Genomic DNA, 23,565 nt, shown 5'->3' on the forward strand with positions numbered 1-23,565 from the left:
AGGGAGACGGGGAAGCAGATCACGGGGCTACTCCTGTGGCTGGGCAGGGCCCTTCCGGAATTGCCAGTCTGGGCGTTGACTCCTGAAATCAGTAAGTAGAGCCTTCGCGTTGGTGCCCAGCCCTGGGTTGACCTGACCGGAAAGAGTCCCTTCTGAGAACTCTTAGACAGGTAAACAACAAACTCATGGGGAGAGATAGTGTGTGTGTATCTGTCCGGGACAGGCCTTTCCAGTCACATTATCACATTTAAAACTCGAAAACTGTGCAAACCTGGAGCTGTGGGAGCAGAGAAAAAGGGGAGAAAACCTCTGCCTGGCATGGGAGGACATCCCGGAAGACTTCCTTGGAGAGGTGATATTTGAACTATGCCTTGAAGAACAATAATAATGATAGCAAACACTTTCTGAAAACTTCTTATGTGCCTGTCGGTGTTCTGAGATCTGTATCTGCTTCCTTCATATCTGTTTTATCTCATCTAATTCTCTCAAAACCCTGTGAGCGAGATACTATAATAACATATGAACCGATGAGAAAACCAAACCAGGGCACAGAGAGGTTGAGAGACTTGCCCAAGACCACACAGCTACCAATGGCAGAGTCAGCATTCAAATCCAGAGAGGCAAATCAATGACTGACTGTAAGACCTTCCGAGTGCTATTTAATCCCTCTGAACCTCAGTTTGTGTATCCATACAAGGGTGGGGGGGACTAGTACAATAGTAAGTAATGCATAGAATTATTGTGAGGACGAAGGTGAGCTAATCCCTGTAAAACGCTTAGAACAGTGCCTGGCACACAGTAAGCGTTCAAACAATTGTAGATGACTTTTATCATTGCCGTGGTGATCTTCAAGCCCTCCCCTCCCCCTCCGGCCGCGGCTTCCTCCCTCGCAGTGTCAGCCAGTGACGCGGGATCTGCCGCACGCACGGTCTGGGTTTAATTGGAAACTAAAAGAGATGGAAGGGGATGTTCGCGGCCCCTCCCTTGACTCTGAAAAGGACCCCCAGGGAGGGTGTGACTCTCTCTAGCGACGCCTCCCGCCATCCCCGATACTGCTCCGGGATGGGGCAACGAGGTCGGACCGAGAAGGCGGCGCCGGGATGGTAGGCAGGGGAGAGCCGGGGAGGTGTGAACGTGCTGGAGGCAGGGCAGGCAGGGGACATACTGTGTCTTCTGAGCCCGATGCCAACTCACTAGGAGCCTGCGGCCACGCCCATCATGGCCGTGGGCGGCTCTCCACCTGGCAGTCCCAGCCTCCAGGCGCCCGGGGCTCGGAGGCCGGTGCGCTCTGGCACGCTTGGCTGGGGTGCCGGCAGAGGGCGCGCGAGGGGGCCCCGCGGGAGGCGGGATTGCGGGGAGGGCCCTGGGCCGCCCCTCCCGCCCCCTGTCCTCCCCGCCTGCCCACCGGGAGCGCTGGACTAGGAGGCAAGGGCTGGCGGTGTCCCCCGCGCGCTCAGCCGGCTCGGCGCCCAGCTCCTACCTGTAGAGTTTGGCGGGGGCGCCCCCTCCCCGGACACCTGTCCTTTCTCCTCCTTCGGAAACCTCTCGCTCAGCTACCCGCGTGTCGGACAGGCGGCGCTGGGATCCCGGGACAGGGTGCCAGGCTCGCTGTTTGTGACACGTAGACGCCCTCCCCGCCGCGGTACAGCCTCGGAACCTGGACGTCCTCCTGGCCGGAAAGTTTGGGGCTGGGCGCCATGGCCAAGAGCAGCTCCCTGAATGTCCGTGTCGTGGAGGGCCGGGCGCTGCCCGCCAAGGACGTGTGAGTACCCCTGGGGCCAGTCGGGGATGGGGGGCGTTCCAGGCATGGGATGGGGCGGGGGTCGCTCATTCCGCGTGCCAGGGAAGGTCGGTGAAGTGGGCGGGGGTTCTTGTCTGAGACCGAGTATTGAGGCAGATCCACCTTCATGGGGCGAGAGGCCCCACGCCCATCGCTTCATGGTGGGAGGGGACACCAAGACTTAGCAGATGCCCCGCCCCGCCCCCAGGAAAGGGGTGTCTTTGTTCCTGGGACGTACTAAAGGGGGTCTTCCGGGGCCTCAGCCCTGGGGATTAGAGGGTCGGATTCTGTCAGAGCTGGGGAGGGGCTTTAGGGGTGGGGGGCTCTCTTTCTTAGTCCAGGCAGATGTTGGAGGTGGGGTTTCTCCAGGCCTGGGTGGGCACCTGTTAAGAGAACCCTGGGGAGGAGCCCCAGAGGGCCTGGGATCCATGTGGCCCCAGGATTCCTCTGTGTGCATCTGGTATTTAGGTTTGCAGAGTGTCACCAAGTGGCCCACCGGCCAGGCCTGGGGGAAACTGGGGTCCTCTTGACCCAAAACCCTAAGCTCCCCAGCCAGCAGCTCCCAGCCCAATGGGGACCTTCCCTGGATGCTAAGCCGCTTGAAGAGCCAACTTCCCCCTGCAGCCCCCTCCCTAGCCAGGTGCAATGGGGCTGGAGGACCCTCAGTTTCCCCTTAGTACCAGTCCTCGGCTGTGCTTCCCTCAGGGCTGAGTCAGCAGTTGCCGAATCAGCAGAATGGGGGGAGGGGGCCCCCTCCTGCCTGGCCTGGAGCCCAGAAGAGGTTCTAAGGGTGTCAGCACCTGAAACAGGTGTGGGATCCTTGGCAGGACATTGGCTGTGTGACCTTGAACCTAGTCCTGTTTGGGTTTGGATTTCCCATCTGGGCAATGGAAACCCTGGACAGGAGTCTCCAAGCCGCATGCAGCTGAGGGTGGAGAACCTCTTAGCATTTACCTGCTGGCCAGGTGAGCAGGACCGTGGATTCTGAGGCTTCGCACAGGCTGGGGCTTAGCTATGCTCTGACTCCCCCAGCTGTGGGCCCCCGGTGAGGAGTATCCTGCCTTTGACTTCATGAACATCCCCCCTTCCCAACCCTGCAGCTATGCCAAGGGGGAAGTGCACAGAGCAGTTCTAGCTCCCCGCATCCTCATCAGCGACCTCAAGAAAACACGCACCTGAGGAAGGCAGAGAGCTCGCTTGCTGTGCAAATGCAGCATCTGGACAAGCCCCCTGATTCCCCTCTTATGAGATGCCCTCTCAGAGCACCCGACAATCAGTGATTCTGGAACTGTCGAGGCAGTGAGGTCAGGAGTGGGGACCTGCCAGCTGCTGACCTGGCCAGCTGCTCCGGCCCCTCCACCAGTCCTGGGTGAGGGCCATGAAGGAGTGATGGATGTTGTCCTTGGACCTGGACATGGCTCGCAGGGCTCCCTCTGCCTCTTCTGGGGAGGGAGTTGACTCATACCTGGTCCCTGCGTCTCTTGGCCACCCCTCCTCCCCCAAGTTCCCGGGCCAAGGTGAGCTCTGAGGTGGGCCATGACCCAGAACCAGAGAGGAGAGTGACTAAGCCCCAGTGGGGGATCCAGCCACACTGCCTCAGTTTCCCTGGCTGTTGGTGCCCTTCAGAGGGGCTCCCTCAGAGCGTGCTGGGATCTCCATGCCTGTGGGGACTCTTAGATGGATATGTCCTCTCTTCCCTCTCCTAAGGGAGAGGGCCCAGATTCTTCCTGAAGCCTCACCAGGTTTGAGGGGGTTTGGGCCTGGCTTGGGAGGCCCAAATTATTATCAATTATCAGCTGATAATTTGAGAGTTATTTCTGTCGTTAATAGTAGCAGCTGTTACGTCTTTGACGGCTTCCTATGGGCCAGGTCCTGTGTTTAACACTTCCTGCAGTCCTATTAGCATTTCCATTTTACGAATGGGCAAACCGAGGCTCAGAGAGGCAAAGTCACTTGCCCAAGGTCACAGAGCTGGGATTTGAACCCTGACTGCCCCCATGCCCCAACCAGACTGGGCAGGCAACGGCCGATGGGCCTGCTTTCCCATGCTTGAGGTGGGGCAGGAGCCGTGGGAGAGGCCAAGGGTCTAGAGAGATTGAGGGTCTGGAAGGGGCAGCTCCCTTCCACCACTGTTGCCCCTGCCTGATAGGAGCCTGATAAGGCCCTTGTGCGTCAGAGTCCTGGAGCTGACGTGCTTGGCTCCCATGAGGGACCCAGGGGTCAGGCTGGGTAGACGGGAGGAGGCGTGGCTCCCAGCCCTTTTCTATGGATCCCAGCCCATTTGCCCCACGTCTGCTGCTGGGGAAACTGAGGGATTGGAGCCCGCCTAAAAGAAGCTCAGGGAGAGAGGACCCAGAGAGAGAAATGAGATAGAGGGGGTTACCAGCCACGGGCATCCAGGGGGGTGGAGCCCGATGGGAAAACTGAGGCTTGCAGGGTTACTGAGCCCGATGGGTTTGGGATAGATCAGATGGGAAAACCGAGGCCTGGGGCATTACGCAGAAGGGAGGTCAGAGGTAGAACCCAGAGAGGAGTTCAGAGACACAGGACACCAACCAGTCTGAGGTGTGCAGGGATGGAGAGCAGATGGGGAAATGAAGGTACACTCGGTGGAGGGAACTAGAGGAAAGAGTCCACAGAGGGAACCGAGGCATGGGGAGGGCTCAGCCAGCAGACGAGGTTGGAGCAGCTCCCGGTGCCAGCGGCCCTCTTCCTGGGAATCCCCGAGGCATTTGTGGATGAGTGACAAACTGAGCTGAGAGAGGGGACAGAGAGAGGTCGGGGGCTGGGGTGTCAGGGGAGGGGGCCATTTGGACGAGGGATCATGAGCTGGGGTGCAGGCATTGGTGAAGAACATGTGTGCCGAACCCCACAGACCTGGGTTCGAATTCTGACTCTGTGGTGGTGGGAGGAGGTGAGGGTGGGGAAATACAGCTCCTCCCCCCAGGAAATCAGATTTCGGAAGTTGCAGGTAGCCATGGAGACAGACACTAAACGGAGAGAAACGGAGCAAGATGATTTCACATGCTCAGAGGGATCGGAGATCAATTTTGCACTTTCTACTGTTGGAGGACAGTGGTGATCAAGGACCACCTCTCTGAGGCGGTGACTTTTGGGCTGAGGTTTGAATAATAGGATGGAGCCAGCCATGACAAGATCAGGAACAGAGCGGGTGTCTTAGTTAGGTGGAATAGCAAGTGCAAAGGCCCTGAGGCTGGACTGAGCTTAGTGGAAGACAAAGGAAGCCTGTGCGATGGGAAGGGGGCGGGGGTCGGGGAAAGAGATGAGGGCCCCTGGTCGATAGCTTGGGATAGACTAGTAACTCTTACTATGAAGCGGGGCTGGAACTGGCTTTGGTTGGCCTATGGCTCATGGCTACTCAAGGGGATGGAGCCCATTTCTCCTACTGGTTGAGTTTTGAGGTCTGGGTGCCCTGGTCTGTGCCTGCAGTGAGAGCAGCTGTCCATCCTCGCTGAAGGCTGAGCTACGGGGAGTCCCGTCCCAGGGAAACTCCCAATGGAGAGGGCAATGCTTACCCTGAGGATGGCGTTCAGGCACCTGTGGGGAAAGCTCTGGGGTCGGCCATGATGCATCGCACCACACATTAGCTTCTTTAGCTCCTCCAACCGCCCTAGGGGGTATGTGAAAATATTACACCCGACTTACAGAGCAGAGAAACTGAGGCCCACAGAGGGAAGGGGTCTTGCCAGGGTTCCACAGTTAGTAAACTTGGGGCCAGGGATGATTCCCCAGCAGAGCACGTGCTCTGGACCACCGCTTCGGGCTTCCTGCGACCGGGACTCCAAATTTTCTGGCTTCATGTCTCAATGTTCTATTTCTTTGGGTGGAAGCCCAGGGCCCATTCAAGGAGGTCCGCAGTGGGTGGGCTGGACAGCCATGACATCGTCTGCTGGTCCCCAGAGGTCCTGCCTCCACTGAACTTGCTGTGTGACCCTGGGCAAATCCCCTCCCCTCTCTGGGCCTTAGTTGCCCCCATCTGTAAAATGAAGGCAGATTGGGATCCCCACCCAGGGCTGCTCCCCCAAGCCCGCTCCCCAAACCTCCTCCTTCCGCAGGTCTGGGAGCAGTGACCCCTACTGCATAGTGAAAGTGGACGACGAAGTGGTGGCCAGGTAAGGAGGGGAGGGCAAAGGGAGCAGGGCCAGGGGACGGGGCTCCATCTTGACCTGGGGAGTCCAGGCACAAGAATTCACGTTGAAAAGAGGACCTGGGGGAGGGCAACATTTACCCCAAGGGGGTACTCGCGGGCCTGATGGTGGGTGCTTTGTACCCTGGCCATGGGCCCAGACAGAGGGGGCGCCGGCTCCCCTCTCCATCTGGTCCCACCAACTGGCCGACATCTTCCCCCTTCCCCCTTGTCCTGATGATGTCCCTGCTGGCGTCCTGGGGCTGACTCAGTGGCGGCCAGATTGTACCTTCCGCAGTGGCCTCCCCGGGGATGGGCATCTCACGCTTGGCTGGGCTGGCTGGTTCCGGGCCTGCTGGGTGCTGCGGGCACCGGGGTGTGTACATGTGTGTGTGCGGGGGGTGGGGGGCGTGCATGTGCGCCCGGCTGGGCCTGCTTGTGAGTGTGTGTCGGGGTGTCGGAGGGCTGGTGTGAATGCCTGCGACCACTGGTGTGTGTCCCTGGGGGTGTGCAGGCTCAGAGGTTCATGTTGTGTACCAGCGTGGGGGGGGTATACGTGTGTGTGCACACGTGGGCTGCCGTGTACATGCACGTGTGCACCAATGCCTGCTTATTTGGGTACACAGGCGCCACTGTGAACACATGTGAGGATGTGAAGATGTTTGGTGTGTGTGAGCGAGTCTCGGGCTGGGGAGACATCGGGCTGTGCTGTGCTGGGCTGGGCTGAAGGACGGCTCTCAGCCCCCGCAGGCCTGAAGGGTGTGGGTGGGCCGGCGGCTGAGGCCTCGGTTCCTATGGAGACAGCAGGATTCAGCATCCTCCTGGCACCAGTTCTGGTCCAGATGGGCCGGGAGCTGGGGGCAGGGAGCCCGTGTGGAGAAGGGTAGCCTGCAGCGCACCAGCCGACCAACCCCCATCATTCTCTCTGTGCTTGTGTTGCCCCTTATCACATGCTGTGACACCACCCCCAAACCCACAGACTGACTTTCCGTGTGACCCCAGGCTCTCACCCGCTCTGGGCTCTGAGGAGCTTCTCAGCTCGGGGGCTGGGGAGCCTGAGGGGACTTCCAGCCGGGAAGAGGTCAGGGTAGCGGGAAGAGGGTGTTTGGAGAGAAGAGTCCGTCCGATGCTGGGGCCCTGGGCTGTGTGTGTGTGTGTGTGTGTGTCCACGTTCATACTCTTTGCTGGGGAAGGGTGTGTGGAAGGAAGGAGGAAGACAGTGGCAGGTGTGCAGACCAAATTTTGCAACCGTAAATTTTGGTGTGTCTTCACTGGGCAAAGTAGGTTCTTTTTTCCCCATTGTGTAAAGGGAAGTGCATCTGCAGAGGTGCTGGGGTGAAGATGTATGTGTGTCTGTTTCTGGGTTTGTCTTGGTCCCCGACCCTCCTGGGGTTCCCCTTGCTTACTGAGTGCTCTGGCCTCTGCTGACTTCATGGTCTCCTGGCCCCTCACACATCCCTGCCTCCCAACCACCATCTTCTTGTTCCTCAAACTCACCATTCCTGCCTCAGGGCCTTTGCATGTGCTCGTGCTCTTCCAGCCATGCGGAATACTTGTTCTCATCCTTTCTCCCTGCTTTGCCTGACTAGCTCCTGCAGGAAGCCTTTCCTGACCCCTCCTGTCCTCACCCCAGTGGGCACCACTGAGCTAACCGATCACAGAACTTCTTTCACTGTGTCACAAGGGCTCAGGAGGGAACACCAGTCTGCTGAGCAAGGCTCTGTGGGGGTGGGGACCTTGGCACCTCTTCCTCTGATTCTCCATAGCCCCCAAGACTTGGCACATAGGTCAGGGTGAGTGTTTATGGAGTGAATGAATGAATGGATGGATGGAATTGTGTGTCTTGTCAGTTACTGTGTGACAGTGTGATTCTGCGTGTGTATCTCTGCTGCATATCACCCTCTGTATGTGAGTGTGTGTCTGTGGGTCTATGTGTGTCTCCATGTTTGGGCATTTCTTTTCTCTGTGTCTCTGTGTGAATGTTTCTGTTTTCTCTCTGTGTGTCTGCGCGTGTCTATATGTAGAAACACACAGATACGTGTTTCTAGAAAATTTTGAGGATGCATATGTATATCTGTATATGTGTGAATGTGTCTCTTTGTGTCACTGGCTTCCTTGGTATATCTGTGAATATTTCTGTTTCAGTGTGTATCCCCATGGGAGTGTGTGGAGTGTGTGTGTGTGTGTGTGTGTGTGTGTGTGTGTGTGTGTGTGTGTGTGTTGAGGTCCCTGGGTGTGTAGGGTCAGGGTTTGTGTGTGTCTCCATGCCTGGATTCTTGAGTGTATGAGTGTGTGTGTTTGTAGCTGTATTTGAGTGTATTTGAGTAGCTCTGGGTGTGTATGTGTCTGGATCCCTGTATGTGTGTGTGTTTGTGTCCCCAGGTATCTGCTGCCTGTGTGGCCCGAAGGCCCCCAGCCCCCCATGTCCCCTTTTGCAGGACAGCAACCATCTGGCGAAGCCTGAGCCCCTTCTGGGGGGAGGAGTACACAGTGCACCTGCCCCTGGATTTCCACCATCTGGCCTTCTATGTGCTGGACGAGGATACCGTGGGGTGTGTGTGCTGGGGACCCAAGCCTGGGCATCTGAGGGAAGGCGGGACACCCCAATACACAGTACCCACCCACCCAGCCGTTGACGCCTTGCCTCCACCTCTCCACGGGCGGGGCAGGGGTCGCTAAGTTGGACCCTCATCTGCCTGCCTTTCTGCAGGCACGACGACATCATAGGCAAGATCTCACTGAGCAGGGAGGCCATTACAGCTGACCCCCGAGGTGGGTGAGGGGCACTGGCCCCCAGCCGGGCAGAGGGCAGAGCGGGTGGCAGTTGTAAGGGCGTAGCCAGCAGCACGGGGCAACACAGAGCCTTCAGGGGAAAATTATTTTGGTTGTTGCTTTTGTTTTTCATTTTAATTTAGTTCGTGTATTGAGCGGTTAGCTTATTTACATAGGTCAATATTCAGAAGATACAATTAGCCATGAAACTGTCCCTCTTACCCCAGCTACTCCATTCTTTTTTTTTTTTTTGGCCGCACTGCACGGCATGCGGGATCTTAGTTCCCCAACCAGGGATCCAGCCCACACCCCCTGCAGTGGAAGCGGGGAGTCTTAACCACTGGACTGCCGGGGAAGTCCCCCTAGCTACTCCATTCTCATCCTCAGTGTTGTCAGTTTCTTGTATGTCCTTCTAGGGACATTTTAAATATATGCAAGCAAGTAACAATAGTAATAGCAGCAAACACTTATATAGTGCTTACTGTATGCTGAACACTTTCTAAGTGCTTTACACGTATCAATTCACTTAATTATCGTGATAACCCTAAGAGATAGGTACTCTTGTTATACCCACTCTATAGGTGAACAAACTGAGGCACAGGGGGTTAAATAACTTGCCCAAGATCACAAAGTTATTAAGTGGGACAGCTGGGATTTGAACCAAGTTGTCTAGTTCCAGAGTCTGTGATCTTAATTTTAATTTATTTATTTATTTTGGCTGTGCTGGTTCTTCGTTTCTGTGAGAGGGCTTTCTCTAGTTGTGGCAAGCGGGGGCCACTCTTCATCACGGTGCGCGGGCCTCTCACTATCGCGGCTTATCTTGTTGCGGAGCACAGGCTCCAGACGCGCAGGCTCAGCAGTTGTGGCTCACGGCCCTAGTTGCTCCGCGGCATGTGGGATCCTCCCAGAACAGGGCTCGAACCCGTGTACCCTGCATTAGCAGGCAGATTCTCAACCACTGTGCCACCAGGGAAGACCCAGAGTCTGTGATCTTACCTCTATACTATATGTGTTTTTATTCTCTGCTTATAGGAATGGTAGCCTATTAAACTCATCTGTTCTGTACCCTGTCTTTTCACTTTACCATGTACCTTGGAGATCTTTCCCTAATGGTGTCCCCAGAGCTTCCGCATTCTTTGATCTTCGTATGACTTCGTGGCGCTCCATTGTGCCACCCAGTGCTGGCTGTGCCATCATTTATTTGTCTGGTCCCCTCGTGATGGACACTTGGGTTGTTGACAGTCTTTTCCTAGTTCAAACAATGCTGCAATGACTAGCCTTGTACAAACGTGACTGCACACATATATGCAAGTTACATCAATCAGCTTGATAAATTCCTAGAGGTGGATTTGCTGGATCAAAGCGTACCCACATTAGCACATTTGATAGTTATTATAGTAATTAAGTTACCCTCCCTGGAGGAGTTAACAGTTTAACCCATCCTGTACCCTTGCCAACAAATACCAAACGCTTGCATCTTGTATCTGATAGGTAAAAAAAAATTGCCTCTTAGCGTGGGTTATTTTGCATTTCTCTATGAGTGAGATTTTTTTTTTTATTCAAACAGAAAGTCACAGAAATTATAATCATCCTCATCAGTTCACTCAGTCCCACGTAATTAATTTTTTTTTCATCTTGATCTTTTGTTAGCACTTTTATGAATTCATCAGTTTTCCATTAGAGTTCTGAATCTATGAGTGAGATTGAAGACCTTTTTATATATTCAAGAGTCACTTTATTTCCTTTTTTGTCTATTGTCTATTCACATTGTATGTGTATTGTTCACCCACTGAGTTGTTGCCTTTTCTTACTGATTTGTAGGAGCCCTTTACATGTGAGGAAAATGTCATATTAGCTGCAAAATGTTTTTCTCCCTTGTGGCTTATATTTTGACTTTGATTACAATTTTTTCCAGAAGAAAATTTGTTTCTTTTTTTGTAGTCAACAGTTTTTTTTGGCTTTTGATTTTCTGTGATACCTAAAAGGCTTTCTCAACCCTAAGATTAAGACAATTATTTTTTACATGATTCTTTCAAGCAACAATTTGTTTCCATGTTGTTTTTTTTTTTTTGCAGTTAAGTCTTTCATCTATTTGGAATTTACCCAGATACAAAGTATGGGGTAGGGACTAAACTTTACTATTTTTTGTCTAGATGACTACTACTTGTCTTGACACCATTTATTGAATAATATAATAATATATTTTTTCATTAGTGAGCGTTAGTTGACAGCCTATGTGCCAATCATCATAATCATCACTCCTATTTAATGAGGGCTTATTATGTGCCAGGCACAGTGCTAAGTACTTTACATTTAGTCCTCACAACACCAAATGAAGTATGCACCAGAATGATCTCAAATTCACAGCTGATGGGAAGTGAGGCTTGGAGAGGTGGGGTGACTTGTCCCTCCTAGATGTTGCAGAGGTGGGAATTGACACCAGGCTGTGCCTGCCTCCTAAGTCTGTGTTCTTAACCTGTCCACTGAGCTGTCCCCAGTGTGCCTCAAACATCCACCCAAGGGGGTGGAATTAAATTAATGACATCTAAGGCTTAACTTCAAGGAACTTTTGGACAGATAGAAAAATAAAACACATTTACCCAGAACAGGGAGGAAGAAAAAATCGAAACTGTCTTGTGTCTGTGGGTGCCTTTTATTTTTTAAAACGACTGCAATGTGGGGTGGAGGTATGTGAGGCATCACTGGCATGATAGAGGGCAGTGAGGGCTAGTGTGGTCAAGGAAGGCTTCCTGGAGGAAGGGGAATGAGTTAGTTCTTAAAGATGCTTTGGCAAAGATGCTAAGGCACATCTCCATGGATCCTCTTCTAAGGTCAGGTGTAAGCCAGGCCAGATGGAATACTTGATGGGGGTTGATTGGGGAGGAGGCCAGAGTCTGGACTTTCTTCTGGAGACACTAGGGAGTCATCGATGGTGCCTGAGTAAGACAGTGAAGAGATTGGAGCCATAATATCAGAGGATGCACTGACAGAAGAGATTAGATACATTTTCAGAAGGTTTCTGTGCTGCTGTGTGGATATTGGATCACAGTGGGACAGGAGTAGATGTGGAAGATCAATTAGGTATCTGTTGCAATAATCAAGTGAGAAAAACTGATGGCATCCTGGACTTGGGGGTAGCGGTGGAGCTAGAGAGGTGAGATGCAACTTACACTTCCAGCAGCATGAGGGAACTAGATCCTCAGAAGGGCCCTCCTGCCACATAACAGTGAGATCCTGAATTCGATGCAATTCCTAATACATTGTTGGAAGGATGTAAAGAAGGAAAAAACCCTCAGCGTTCCTCCCCCCACCTCCTGCAAATCATGAGCTAAAACCTAACGCGGAGTGGCGAGCAACAAGAAAGGAAATCAGGAAGGATTTCCCTGAAAGTAAATGTCAATATCAAACTCACAGTCAACAAACAGAATCTTAGGCTAGGGGGAAGGCAGATATTACTGTATCTGAGAATTCCCCATTAGACTGAGACCCTTAAAATGTTCCAGAATAAGCAACCACCACTGCTCTCCAGGGATAAGCATCTTCACGTTGAATTTCCCACAGAGTGAGCTCCAACAAGTATGGCTTCACAATCAAAGAACACCACACACTCAAGGAAGTGTGCCATGCCACCATGAGCGAGAGTCAGCAGAGACAATGGCCCTCAGATCTAGACCCATAAAGACTTCAGATTTTGTATTTATGATTATAGAAATTTTAAAAATTCAATAAGTTAATCACCAGAAAGGGCCAGCAATAACCATGATAAATTAAAGCAATACCTTAAAAAAATAGACTGACTTGGAAAAGAACCAAATCAAACTTTTAGAGAGAAAAAGTACAGTTGTTGACACTGAAAACTGAGTGGCTGTGTTCAACAGCAGATCGTTCATTCAGAAAGAAATTATTTAAACCTTAGAGCAGAGAAATGAGAAGGAAAGTATAAAAGAGAAGTTGAAGGCATAGAAAATAACTGAGAAGGTCTAACATTCATTTAATTGGAGTCCTAGAAGCAGAAGATAGAAAAAGCTGGGGAGAGGAAATGATAAAAAAAAATTGACCACCTGGAATTTTCCAAAACTCAAGGAAGGGCATGAGTCCATAAGCAGGAGAAGCACAACCTGTACTAAGCAGGATTAAAAAAAAAAAAAAAAATCCTTACCTAGACACATTGTGGGGAAACTGCAGCAAACATCAAAGCCGTAGTCCTTAAACTTGGAAAAGATAGACTATTCACACAAGATCAAGTATTAGGCTGAAATGACTTCCCAATAACTACAATCAAAGCTGGAAGTCAGTGAACAATATCTCTAAAGTGTTGAGAGAAATGAGGGAGAGGGAGAAGGAGAGAGGGAGAGGTTAAGACTGAGACTAAGATTGACTTGATTGATTCAAGCAGAGAGCCTGAATGAAGGCTCAGAGATAGGAATGTCCAAGTTTTTTTTTGTTTTTTGTTTTTTTCCGTGGTACACCGGCCTCTCACTGTTGCAGCCTCTCCCGTTGCGGAGCACAGGCTCCGGATGCACAGGCTCTGGACGCGCAGGCTCAGCGGCCATGGCTCACGGGCCTAGCCACTCCGCGGCATGTGGGATCTTCCCGGACCGGGGCACGAACCCGTGTTCCCTGCATCGGCAGGCGGACTCTCAACCACTGCGCCACCAGGGAAGCCCCCAAGGTTTTTATTGAGGGGGGAGTATATTGGGACTAAATGATGCGGGGCTTTATGTATCAGGATGAAAAGTGTGATAGTACATGGTTAGGGGCATTGGCCCTAGAACTATACTGCCTGTGTTTAAATCCTAGCTCTGCTGTTTACTAGCTGTGGGATCATGGGCAAAGCTCCTTCCTCGCTGTGCCTCATTTTCCTCATCTGGAAGTAGGGATAATTACAGTACCTACAACAGAAAGCTAACATGAGAGGTCCAAGACTCAATACCTTTTTAATGTTAATTGAATTTTTAAGTTAATGCACTGTCTAGACCACGGTAGGTGCTTAATGAATGTTAGTGCCTGCGCCCTCCAGGAATTGATAGCTGGATCAACCTGAGCCATGTGGACCCTGATGCAGAGGTGCAGGGTGAGATCTGCCTGGCCGTGCAGATGCTGGAGGATGTGAGGGGCCGTTGTCTTCGCTGTCACGTGCTCCAGGCCAGGTATGGTCATGATGGGGGATTGGATGGGAGGATGGTCTGGGATTGAGCAGAAATCCACTGGGTCCTCCTGCCTTGAGACCACCTCTCTCCTGGCACACTTCTGGGCTCACAACCAGGATCCTTGGCAGGCAAACGGTCCAAGCTCACCAGGTTGCAAATTTCTTGGGTTAAAGCACAAACAAAATCTTTGTTGGGGCCCCAGTGACTAGCAACCAAAGGCCAGATACTCAGGATGACCAGACAGATGAGTGTGGAGGTGTATTAATCAAATTGTAAGTGATAGACACCCAATTCATACTGGCTTAAGAAGATTGGCTTGTATGAATGACAGGTAGCTTCAGGCATGGCTGGATCCAGGTGCTCCAACAGTGACATCAGGACTCTGTAGAAATAGATTCCTTGGATGTCTTTTGTATTAACTTCATCCTCAGACAGTCTCTCCCCCAGGTAGGGGCAAAGATGACCCCAGAAGCCCCAGACTGGCATGCTATCAACTTGGCAGCTCCAATGGAGAAAGAACTTCTGTCTTTCACCATTTCCAACCAATATCCTGGGACTAATTCTTATTGACCCAATCTGGGGTACATGCCTATCACTAAACCAATTACACTGACTCTGACTGGTCAGGCCTGAGTTCGAAGCCCATTCCTGCAGTGGAAGGAGGGATCAACTCACATAAGTCATGTGGACTGGGAGAGAGGGAGGGGTAGGTCCTGTCCCAAAGAAACATAAGAAGGAAGATGGATGCAGGACCAGTAAAACCCACAGATGAACCTCCAGGGGCAGCAGCTCCTGGGATATTCATCTTCCTTCTTGCCTATTTATCACTCCTCTCTGTTTCTCAGCTCCCCCATTCCTCTATTTCCTTAAATACTTCCACTCCTCTTTTCCCTCCCATCTCCTGTCTTGTTTTCTGCCTTTTATTTCAACACCTTACTCCCTCGACCCTTACTTTTAGGCCAGTCCTTGCCCAGGTTGGGCTGGATCTCTATTTCTAGTTTGCTCTGTGACCTTAAAGCCCTATCTTGCCCTCTCTGTGCCTCTCCTACAATCTCCAGATTTCTGTCCCCAGCTGGGGCTCCCTGGAGTCTGGATGGAGTAGCAGGCAGGCATAGGACAAACAAAAGGACTCAGTATGGGGCAGGGACACCTCATCTGCTCTGTGCCCATGACCTCCTCCCCAGCCACAAAGCTGTGCAGGATCCTTGCAAGTAGGAGAGGGACTGATTGCAGTCGCTTAGCAACTAGGCTGGCTCCTAGGAAACCAAAGAAGGCTTTGGATGCCGAGCAGGGGTGGGAGAGGAGCAGCGGGAGGAAACAAGCAGCCCCTGGGTGTGTGTGTGGGGGAATGTCCCTGGATTTGGGGGACCTTGGGAAGGAGGGGTGGGAGAGGCTGACTGGGGTGAGCCTTTGAGTTGTCATGGCAACCAGAGGCAGGCGGTCCCTGCTTCATGCCTTTTCTTCGTCCTAGGCACAGTGTGGGCATGAGGGTTTGTTGAGTGAATGAGTGAGCTGAGCACTTACCACCTGCCGGCTGCTATGCTGAGCCCTTTACACATATTGTCACATTTAACCCTTGGCCCTGTGACGTTGGTCTGTTATTACTCCGATTTTCCAGATGAAGAAACTGAGGCTCAGGGAGGTGAAGTAAATTTTCCCAGTGTCACCCAGCCAGTGAATGGGAGAGTCAGGTTTTGAACCCTGGCATCTGGCATCTGGTCTCCCATCCAGGGGCTCCAGGGAAACTGAGGCTCCCTTCCCCCTCCTCACTGCACCTTCACCTGCTGCTTTGTGATGTTCAACTTGACCTTTCGGTGCTTCAGTTTCCTTCCCTAGAAAATAGGGGCGTAGTAGTGTGTCCTCGTAGGGTAGCATTAGTCAATAGGGAGATACAAGGGGCATAGTAGTGTGTCCTCGTAGGGTAGCATTAGTCAATAGGAAGATACTAGGGGCATAGTAGTGTGTCCTCATAGGGTAGCATTAGTCAATAGGAAGATACTAGGGGCATAGTAGTGTGTCCTCGTACGGTAACATTAGTCAATAGGAAGATACTAGGGGCATAGTAGTGTGTCCTCGTAGGGTAGCATTAGTCAATAGGGAGATACTAGGGGCATAGTAGTGTGTCCTCGTAGGGTAGCATTAGTCAATAGGGAGATACTAGGGGCATAGTAGTGTGTCCTCGTAGGGTAGCATTAGTCAAGAGGAAGATACTGGGCTTGGATGGCTCTGGTGAGGGATGCTCCTCACTGGATCCCTACAATGGGGTAGTTCGTTGCCTTGGAAACCAGCAGCCTTTGAATGGTCTACCCTGAACCCCCTTTCCAAGGTCCAGCTTGGGTCTTGCTCCTCAAGGATCCTGTGACCCCCCCACCCCTTACTTCATCTGTCCCCAGGGACCTGGCCCCCCGAGACATCTCCGGCACATCTGACCCATTTGCACGTGTGTTTTGGGGCAGCCAGAGCTTGGAGACTTCGGTAAGTGGTGTAGTGGAGCCGGGAGAGTGGGGCATCAGGTGACCTTGGGAAAGCCGCTTAACCTCTCTGAAGCTCAGTTTTACCATCTGTAAAATGGGGACAGTGGTCCCATTAGCTCTCTCTCTCACTCCCTCCTTTCCCAGACCATCAAGAAGACTCGCTTCCCACACTGGGATGAGGTGCTGGAGCTGCGGGAGATGCCAGGTCCCCCATCCCCGCTGCGGGTGGAGCTCTGGGACTGGGACATGGTTGGCAAGAATGACTTCTTGGGCATGGTGAGCACGCCCCCCCCCAACACCCCCTCCCCTGACACCCTCCATGGCTTCCCATTGCCTCCAAGGGGGAAGGGGGAGATGGACTGGGCATCTTCGGGCTTGCTTGGAAGGGTAGATGTGAAGGCTGCCTCATCAGGTCCCCTGGCCAGGCCTGGGTGACGGAGTGCCATTGTTCCATTGGTGCAGGAACCTGTCCAAGGTCACAGGGTGGGCCCAGATTCTTATTCTGGGATGAGAGTACCCAGGATGACTGTGTGCTAGCCCTGTGCTAAGTGCTTCTCCAGCATCACCTCATTGGTCATCATCACCTGATGGCCACTGTTAAGAGGCTAGGACCATTGTTGTCCCCGTTTTACAGATGGGAAAACGCAGGTTCAGAGAGGTTAAGTGGCTTTCCCAAGGTCATATGATTAAGAAATGGCAGAGTCAAGATTTGAGTTCAGTCTCTTTGATTCCAGAATCTAAGTCTAACTCTTACTCCTGGAAGCACTGGGCTCAAGGTCTTTCTCTTGGAACCTCAGTCTTCCCATCTGTAAAATGCGTGCGATTTTTCTTGCCTCTCAGTAGTAGTGGATGTATACTCAGACTTGACAGTTTTGGGGTTTTTTTTCAGCCGCACTGCGTAATCAGGGGTTGAACCTGGGCTGCGGCAGTGAAAACACTAAATCCTAACCACTAGGCCACCAGGGAACTCCAAAGGCTGGCAGTTTTTAAAAGGAGGCAATATTAGAGCAAATAAGAGGAAGACTTGGTTATGCACTCCTGGTGGGACTATAAAATGGTGCAGCGGCTTTGGAAAACGGTCTGGCAATTCCTCAAATGATTAAAGATAGAGTTACCACATGACCCAGCAGTCCTACTCCTAGGTGTGTACCAAAGAGAAATGAAAATTTATATCCACACCAAAAAGGTTACATTAATGTTCATAGCAGCATCGTTCATAATAACCAAAAGTAGAAACAGCCCAAATGTCTATCAACAGATGAACGAATAAACAAAATGTATATCCACACAATGGAATATTATTCAGCCATAAAAAGGAACAAAGTACTGACACATACTACAACGTGGATGAACTTTGAAAACACAATGCTAAGTGAAAGAAGTCAATCCCAAACCTCCCACATCTTATATGATTTAATTTATATGAGATGTCTAATACGAGTGAATCTATAAAGACATAAAGTAGATAAGTCGTTGCCAGGGGCTGGGGTATGGGGAGTGATTGCTAATGGGTATAGGCCTTTTTTTGGTGGGGGAACTGATAGAAAATGGACTGAAATTAGTGGTGATGGTCACACAACTCTGTGAATATACTAAAACCCACTGAATTACACGCTTTGAATCAGTGAATTGTATGGGATGTGAATTATATCTCTGTAAAGTTGTTATTTAAAAAGAGAGGGAGGTGGGGCTTGCGGGCCTTCTGGACTGTCTTTATTATTTATTTAGTTACCTTTGGCCGCGCCACTGGACCACCAGGGAATTCCCTTTATGCCTTTTGATAGATGCAAGTTTCGTCCCTAAACAGAGCTGAAAATACACTCAGTCCAGACATGCTGTCTCTAGCAGCTGTGTAACCTCGGGCAAGTCACTCCACTTCTCTGAACCTCAGTTTCCTCAACTGTAAATTAAGTGTCCCCTGGAGGCCCTCAGGATACGGTATGGGAGGAGGAGGTAGCCCTTGGCGGGCTTTGCCGCCCCTCCTTGGGTGGGCAGCCCGACCTCTTCTTCCAGGGCTGGGTGGGGCAGAGCTCTGCTGAGGGTCTGTGTGTCCCCCCCACAGGTGGAGTTCCCCCCGCAGGTCCTACAGCAGAATCCGCCCAATGGCTGGTTCCACCTCCTGCCCTTTCCCAGAGCGGAGGAGGATTCTGGGTAAACGTGGGTGCAGAGGGAGGAGGCTGGGCTGGAACCATGTTGGGTACCACCTTCAGCTTGTATTATTACAGTATTTATACCGGTTGATATCTGTTCACACCTGTTTATACTGGCCACACCTGCCCACACCTGTCCACACCTGTCTTGTTTTACAAATATCTATGCTCTTTACCTGTACTCACACCTGACTATCTTGGCTCACTGTGCTGGCCCATACATACTTACGTTCCTTCACCTGTGATCTGGCCCTGGCCAGGGGGAGCCTGGGTGCTCTTCGGCTGAAGGTGCGCCTGACCGAGGACCGCGTCCTGCCCTCCCAGTACTACCAGCCACTCAGGGAGTTGCTCATGGAGTCTGTGCTGGGGCCGGCAGAGGTGGGTGCATCACTGCGGGTGGGCAGGGATCTGGATCATGGCCTCCCCTTGCTTCAGGGATGTCTAGCTGGGCTTTTCTGCTTTGGGGTCCCAGGGCCCCAGGCCACCTCTCCTGCCTCCTGTCCTTGTGCAGGAAGATGCTGCCAGCCCCCTGGCTGTCCTGGAGGAGCTGACCTCGGGGGACTGCCGCCAGGAGCTTGCCACCAAGCTGGTGAAGCTCTTTCTTGGCCAGGGCCTGGCTGGGCCCTTTCTGGACTATCTCACCCGGCGTGAGGTGGCACGGACCAGTGAGTTGCCTGCATGACCCTCATGCATCACTCCCCAAGGATGAGTTTGCAGCGCGTCTCTGGGAGAGAAATGGGGGGGCCTCAGGCAGAGGGCAGGGGCTGCTGTGTCTGTATGTGTCGGAGGTGGCACGGGCTGTGCACTCCCAGTCAGCTGGGAGCATGGTCCTGGGTTCAGGCCCTGGTTTTGCTACTCATGAGCTGTGTGACCCTAGGCAGCTCACTTAACCACTCTGGGCCTTTGTACTGTGAACGGAGTTGACATTGCAAATCTCCTCAATTCCTGAGGCTGGAAGAATCATGACCCCCACCTTGGGTGGGTGGGGTGAGGTGGATTCAGCCACCCAAATCCCAGCAAACACTTCCCTCTGTCCTCCCAGCTGACCCCAACACCCTCTTCCGTTCTAACTCCCTGGCATCCAAGTCAATGGAACAGTTTCTGAAGGTGAGTTGGTGAAGGCCTAGGGGGGCCTGGCAGCAGATTCCTCAAGGGGACTCCCTTCCCAGTGCTTACTCGGACCCCAGAGCTTGGCCAGCCTCAGGTATCACCGGGTGGCTGAGCTGCAGTGCTGGTGGCTGGTGGCTGGCCTAGCCCTGAGTTGCACCCCAACCCCAGCCCTTGGGCAGGCCCCCGCCTCGCTCTGAACCTCTCCCTGCGTGGTGCCCCTGACCCTCGCTCACGGGCACACCCTGGCCTCGCCCTCAGCCCCGCCCCGTGTGGTGCCCCCCTGCCCCCAGCTCGTGGGCATGCCCTACCTGCACGAGGTCCTGAGGCCGGTGATTAACCGCGTCTTCGAGGAGAAGAAGTACATGGAGCTGGACCCGTGCAAGATGGACCTGGGCCGCACCAGGTGAGCCAAGCCTGAGGGGTGAACCGTCCACGGGCCCCTTGTCTGCCTGCAGCCTTGTCAGGCCGGGTCTCTGCCGACTGCCCCCCACCCCTCCCTCCAGCACGACTGCTCAGGAGCCCCGCATTCTACCTCAAAGCCTCCCCTGCAAGCGCCCAGCCCCTCAGACGGTGTCATGCAGTGGTTATGGGCAGGACTCTGAGACATGAGCTCCCGGGGTCCAAATCCCAGCTCTGCCACACCTGCTGGGCAAGTTACTTAAACCCCCGTGAATATCTACCTGATGGATTGTCATGAGAATTAACTGAGTTATATACACAAAGCCCAGCATTAATTAATACTCCATAAGTACTAGTTATTTCTGTTATTGTGGTGGTGGTGGCTGAGGCCCTTGGGGGAGGGCCCCGCGTGGGTCTGCGAGCAGAGGTAGCATCCTGCAGCGCTCGATGACATGGGGTTAGGGAGCAGGGCAGTGACGGGATCGGGGGAGTCAGTTCATGCCTCCCTGGCCTCCTCCTTTCTTTTTTTGTTTTGGCCGTGCCGTGCAGCGTACGGGATCTTAGTTCCCTGACCAGGGATCGAACCCGCGCCCCCTGCAGTGCAAGTGCAGAGTCTTAACCAGTGGACCGTCAGGGAAGCCCATGGGCTCCTCCTTTCTTGCCAGGACTTTCCTCCTCCAGCTAGGGTGGGCGGGCTTGTTCCTGCCAAGCCATCCGAGCCGGTTGCTGGGCAGTCCATTGGGGACCATGGTGGAGGCAGGAGAGGGTCTTTCCTTCACTTTGGGCCTTGCCCAGCAAGTGCTGCCCTCACCTTCCGACCACCCCGGAGGCAGGTATTAGGACCCTTTTTACAGATGAGGAAACTGAGGCTCAGAGAGGGGAGGTCACCTGCCTAAGCTTGCACAGTTGGGAAGTTGCAAAGTGGGGATTTGAATCCAGGCCCTGAGCAGAAGGGCAGAGTCCATCTGTGAAACCCCTAGGCCAGGGCTTTTCCCAGCACCCCTGGCAAGGATGGTGGGAGTCAGTGGGCGCCCGCAGGGAGCTGGAGCATCCAGGAAACTGGGCAGACTCTGGAACCGGCAGTCTTGAGTTATAATCTCTGTTCTGCCACCTATTTGCAAGGGGACCTCTCTGAGCCTCAGTTTCCTCATCTGTTAAATGGGAACAATCAGCCTACTTAATCTAACATTGGGTTGCCATTAGGATTAAATGATTCAATGCCAGAGACAATTAGTTCAGGGCTTAGCTTGTTGGGTCCAGGGCACAGTGGGGCTGAGAACCCCCAGCCTGGCTTCCATGGAATTCACAATCTGAGGGTAGGCAAGACAGACCCTAAACCTGCATGGGGACAGGAAGGAAGGGAGCAAGATCATTGCAGGTAGAAAAGTGCTATTCCATCGTCTATTCAACGAAACAATTGTTAAGCACCTACTATGTGCCAGGCACTGGGCTGAAAGCTGAGTTCGTAGCAGGGAGAAAATGGACACAAGTCCCTCTTCTCGGGGGAGACAGATAATAAACTAAAGAAGAAGGTTATTGCAGGCGATCAGTGGAAAGGAGGGAGATAAAGTGAGGGAGGGTCCTGGCAAGAGCCAGGAGCAGGGGAGGGGCTTGCGATATTCCGTAGGGTGTCACAGGGACAGCCTCCCAGAGAAGGGGACATGGAAGCAAAGACTTGGAGGAGTTGAGGGAGGGAGTCGTGCACAGATCTGCTGGAAGAGTGTTCCAGGCAAGGGGAACCGCAAGTGCAAAGGCCCTGGGGCAGGAGTGTGTGTCTGGCAGGTCCATGCTGAAAATGCGCTGAACCAGGGTCTGTGACGATGAGCAGTGGGGGAGGGATGGCCTCTTTGAGGAGGTGATTCCCAGCAGGGGGATCAGCAGGTACAAAGGCCCCAAGACAGAAATAAGCTCCGTGTGTTGAAGTAGCTGCAGTGGAATGGTAGGAGGGGAGGCCATGGAGATGGGATGGGAAGGTGGGTGCTCTCTGAGCTCAGTTGGGGCCCATGGAGGGTTTTGAGCAGGCAGATGCCAGGCTCTGAGGCGGAGCCCTCCACTTGCTCCCCCAGGAGAATCTCCTTCAAGGGTGCGCCCTCCGAGGAGCACATGCGGGAGGCCAGCCTGGGACTGCTGACGGGCTACCTGGGGCCCATCGTGGATACCATTGTGGGCTCCGTGGGGCGCTGCCCGCCCGCCATCCGTCTCGCCTTCAAGCAGCTGCGCCAGTGCGTGGAGGAGCGCTTTCCCCAGGCAGAGCACAAGGTGGGCCAGGCACTCCCATTGGGCAGATGGGGAGACTGAGGCTGGGGAGGGGCAGTAGCTTGTCCAGGGTCACAGGGAGAGAAAGGGCAGGGGCGGGACAAAACCTGGGCTGCCTACGCTGAAGTGCTGTGTGTCTTGGCAGAAGCGGGGACAGTGTTCTGATAGAATCTGGGACCCAGGGGTGACGATGATGATGATCATGATGATGATGATAATAATAGCAGTTAACACTATATATAGCCCTTTCTAGGAGTCAGACCTTGTTCTACATATTTATTACCTCGTCTAGTCTTCGCTTCCACCTACGAGCCGGGTGCCAGTATTATTCCATTTTACAGAGGAGGAAACTGAGGCCCAGAGAGGTTAAGTTACACAGCTAGGAGGGGGTAGTGATGGGATAGGCACCCACCCAGGCAGACTCCTGAACCTGTGCTCATAACCACCAAATAATACAGTCTGGCGCAAAGCAAGTGCTTCTTAAATTCCAGCTATTAGAGAGACAGGGAGACAGAGAGACAGAGAGACAGAGATGGCTGGCACACAGGACTCAGTAGCAGACACCTAAAATAGTCTAAAAAGAAATCCCTGCACATGCTAGTGCTTTTCTAATACTGATACAAAAGTTGAACTCTAGGTGCTGTAGAGTTCAGGCAGGTGAGGTAAATGAACAGAGCAGTCAAGGTGTTGGACAGTAGGGAGTGGTAGGGACTGTGGCAAACTGGAGCTCCCACAGCTTGTCTTAAAGGGGCAGATCCAGACAATCAATTATTGCCATGTAGGAATGGGGACCCAATATTGCCTGATCTTCAGAGTTTTTTTGTTTTTTAATCCAACAGTCTAGATTTTATGTGTGGAATCTTATTTTTTAAATTTTGGCACTAGTTTACCTAACAACAATAACACAACAGTAATACTTTGAGCCAATCATTACACGTTTGCAGCTGGACTGGCCTGTGGGTTGCCAGTTTGAGACCCCCAGGTTTAATGCTCAGCATGCCTTCCGAGGTGGCAGTCACGGTCCTTGCTTACAAATGACACCGAGTGAGGCTAGGTCTTACACAGCACTGACATAATAGAAATGCAGACTGGGGTTCGCTTTGCAGAAAGATCTAGGACCCGCTAAATGTTGGAAATGTAATGGCCCAACCCCTAGAGCCTGGGTTAAGAGGTCCTGATTTATGCCACACCTCTCCCCACTTACAGATGGGGAAACCGAGGCCCAGAGAGGTGAGGCACCTTGGCCAAGAGTCGTGGACTCAAGGCTAGGCCTCCAGACTCGCAGTGGGAACCTCTTCCTTCTTCCCTCATCCCCGCCTGCGGATTG

General features: G+C 52.7%; 1 protein-coding gene across 2 annotated transcripts in view; it reads left to right on the plus strand.

Annotated features, from left to right (window-relative positions):
• Nucleotides 1-1,548: 1,548 nt before the first annotated feature.
• The window catches only part of RASAL1 (RAS protein activator like 1), a 29,985-nt gene continuing 7,968 nt past the window's right edge, over nt 1,549-23,565 (plus strand). For both annotated transcript variants that reach the window (XM_082852855.1, XM_082852856.1), the window contains exons 1-13: nt 1,549-1,762; nt 5,857-5,913; nt 8,366-8,479; nt 8,638-8,699; nt 13,720-13,849; nt 16,243-16,324; nt 16,468-16,599; nt 18,386-18,474; nt 18,734-18,851; nt 18,985-19,138; nt 19,516-19,580; nt 19,874-19,986; nt 22,049-22,241. In XM_082852855.1, coding sequence (XP_082708981.1) covers nt 1,698-1,762; nt 5,857-5,913; nt 8,366-8,479; nt 8,638-8,699; nt 13,720-13,849; nt 16,243-16,324; nt 16,468-16,599; nt 18,386-18,474; nt 18,734-18,851; nt 18,985-19,138; nt 19,516-19,580; nt 19,874-19,986; nt 22,049-22,241 — 1,374 coding nt within the window. In that variant the 5' untranslated portion in view covers nt 1,549-1,697. The remainder of the gene's footprint in view (nt 1,763-5,856; nt 5,914-8,365; nt 8,480-8,637; nt 8,700-13,719; nt 13,850-16,242; nt 16,325-16,467; nt 16,600-18,385; nt 18,475-18,733; nt 18,852-18,984; nt 19,139-19,515; nt 19,581-19,873; nt 19,987-22,048; nt 22,242-23,565) is intronic.

Source organism: Leucopleurus acutus (assembly GCF_964270905.1).
Source record: "Leucopleurus acutus genome assembly, chromosome: 13".
NCBI lineage: Eukaryota > Metazoa > Chordata > Mammalia > Artiodactyla > Delphinidae > Leucopleurus > Leucopleurus acutus.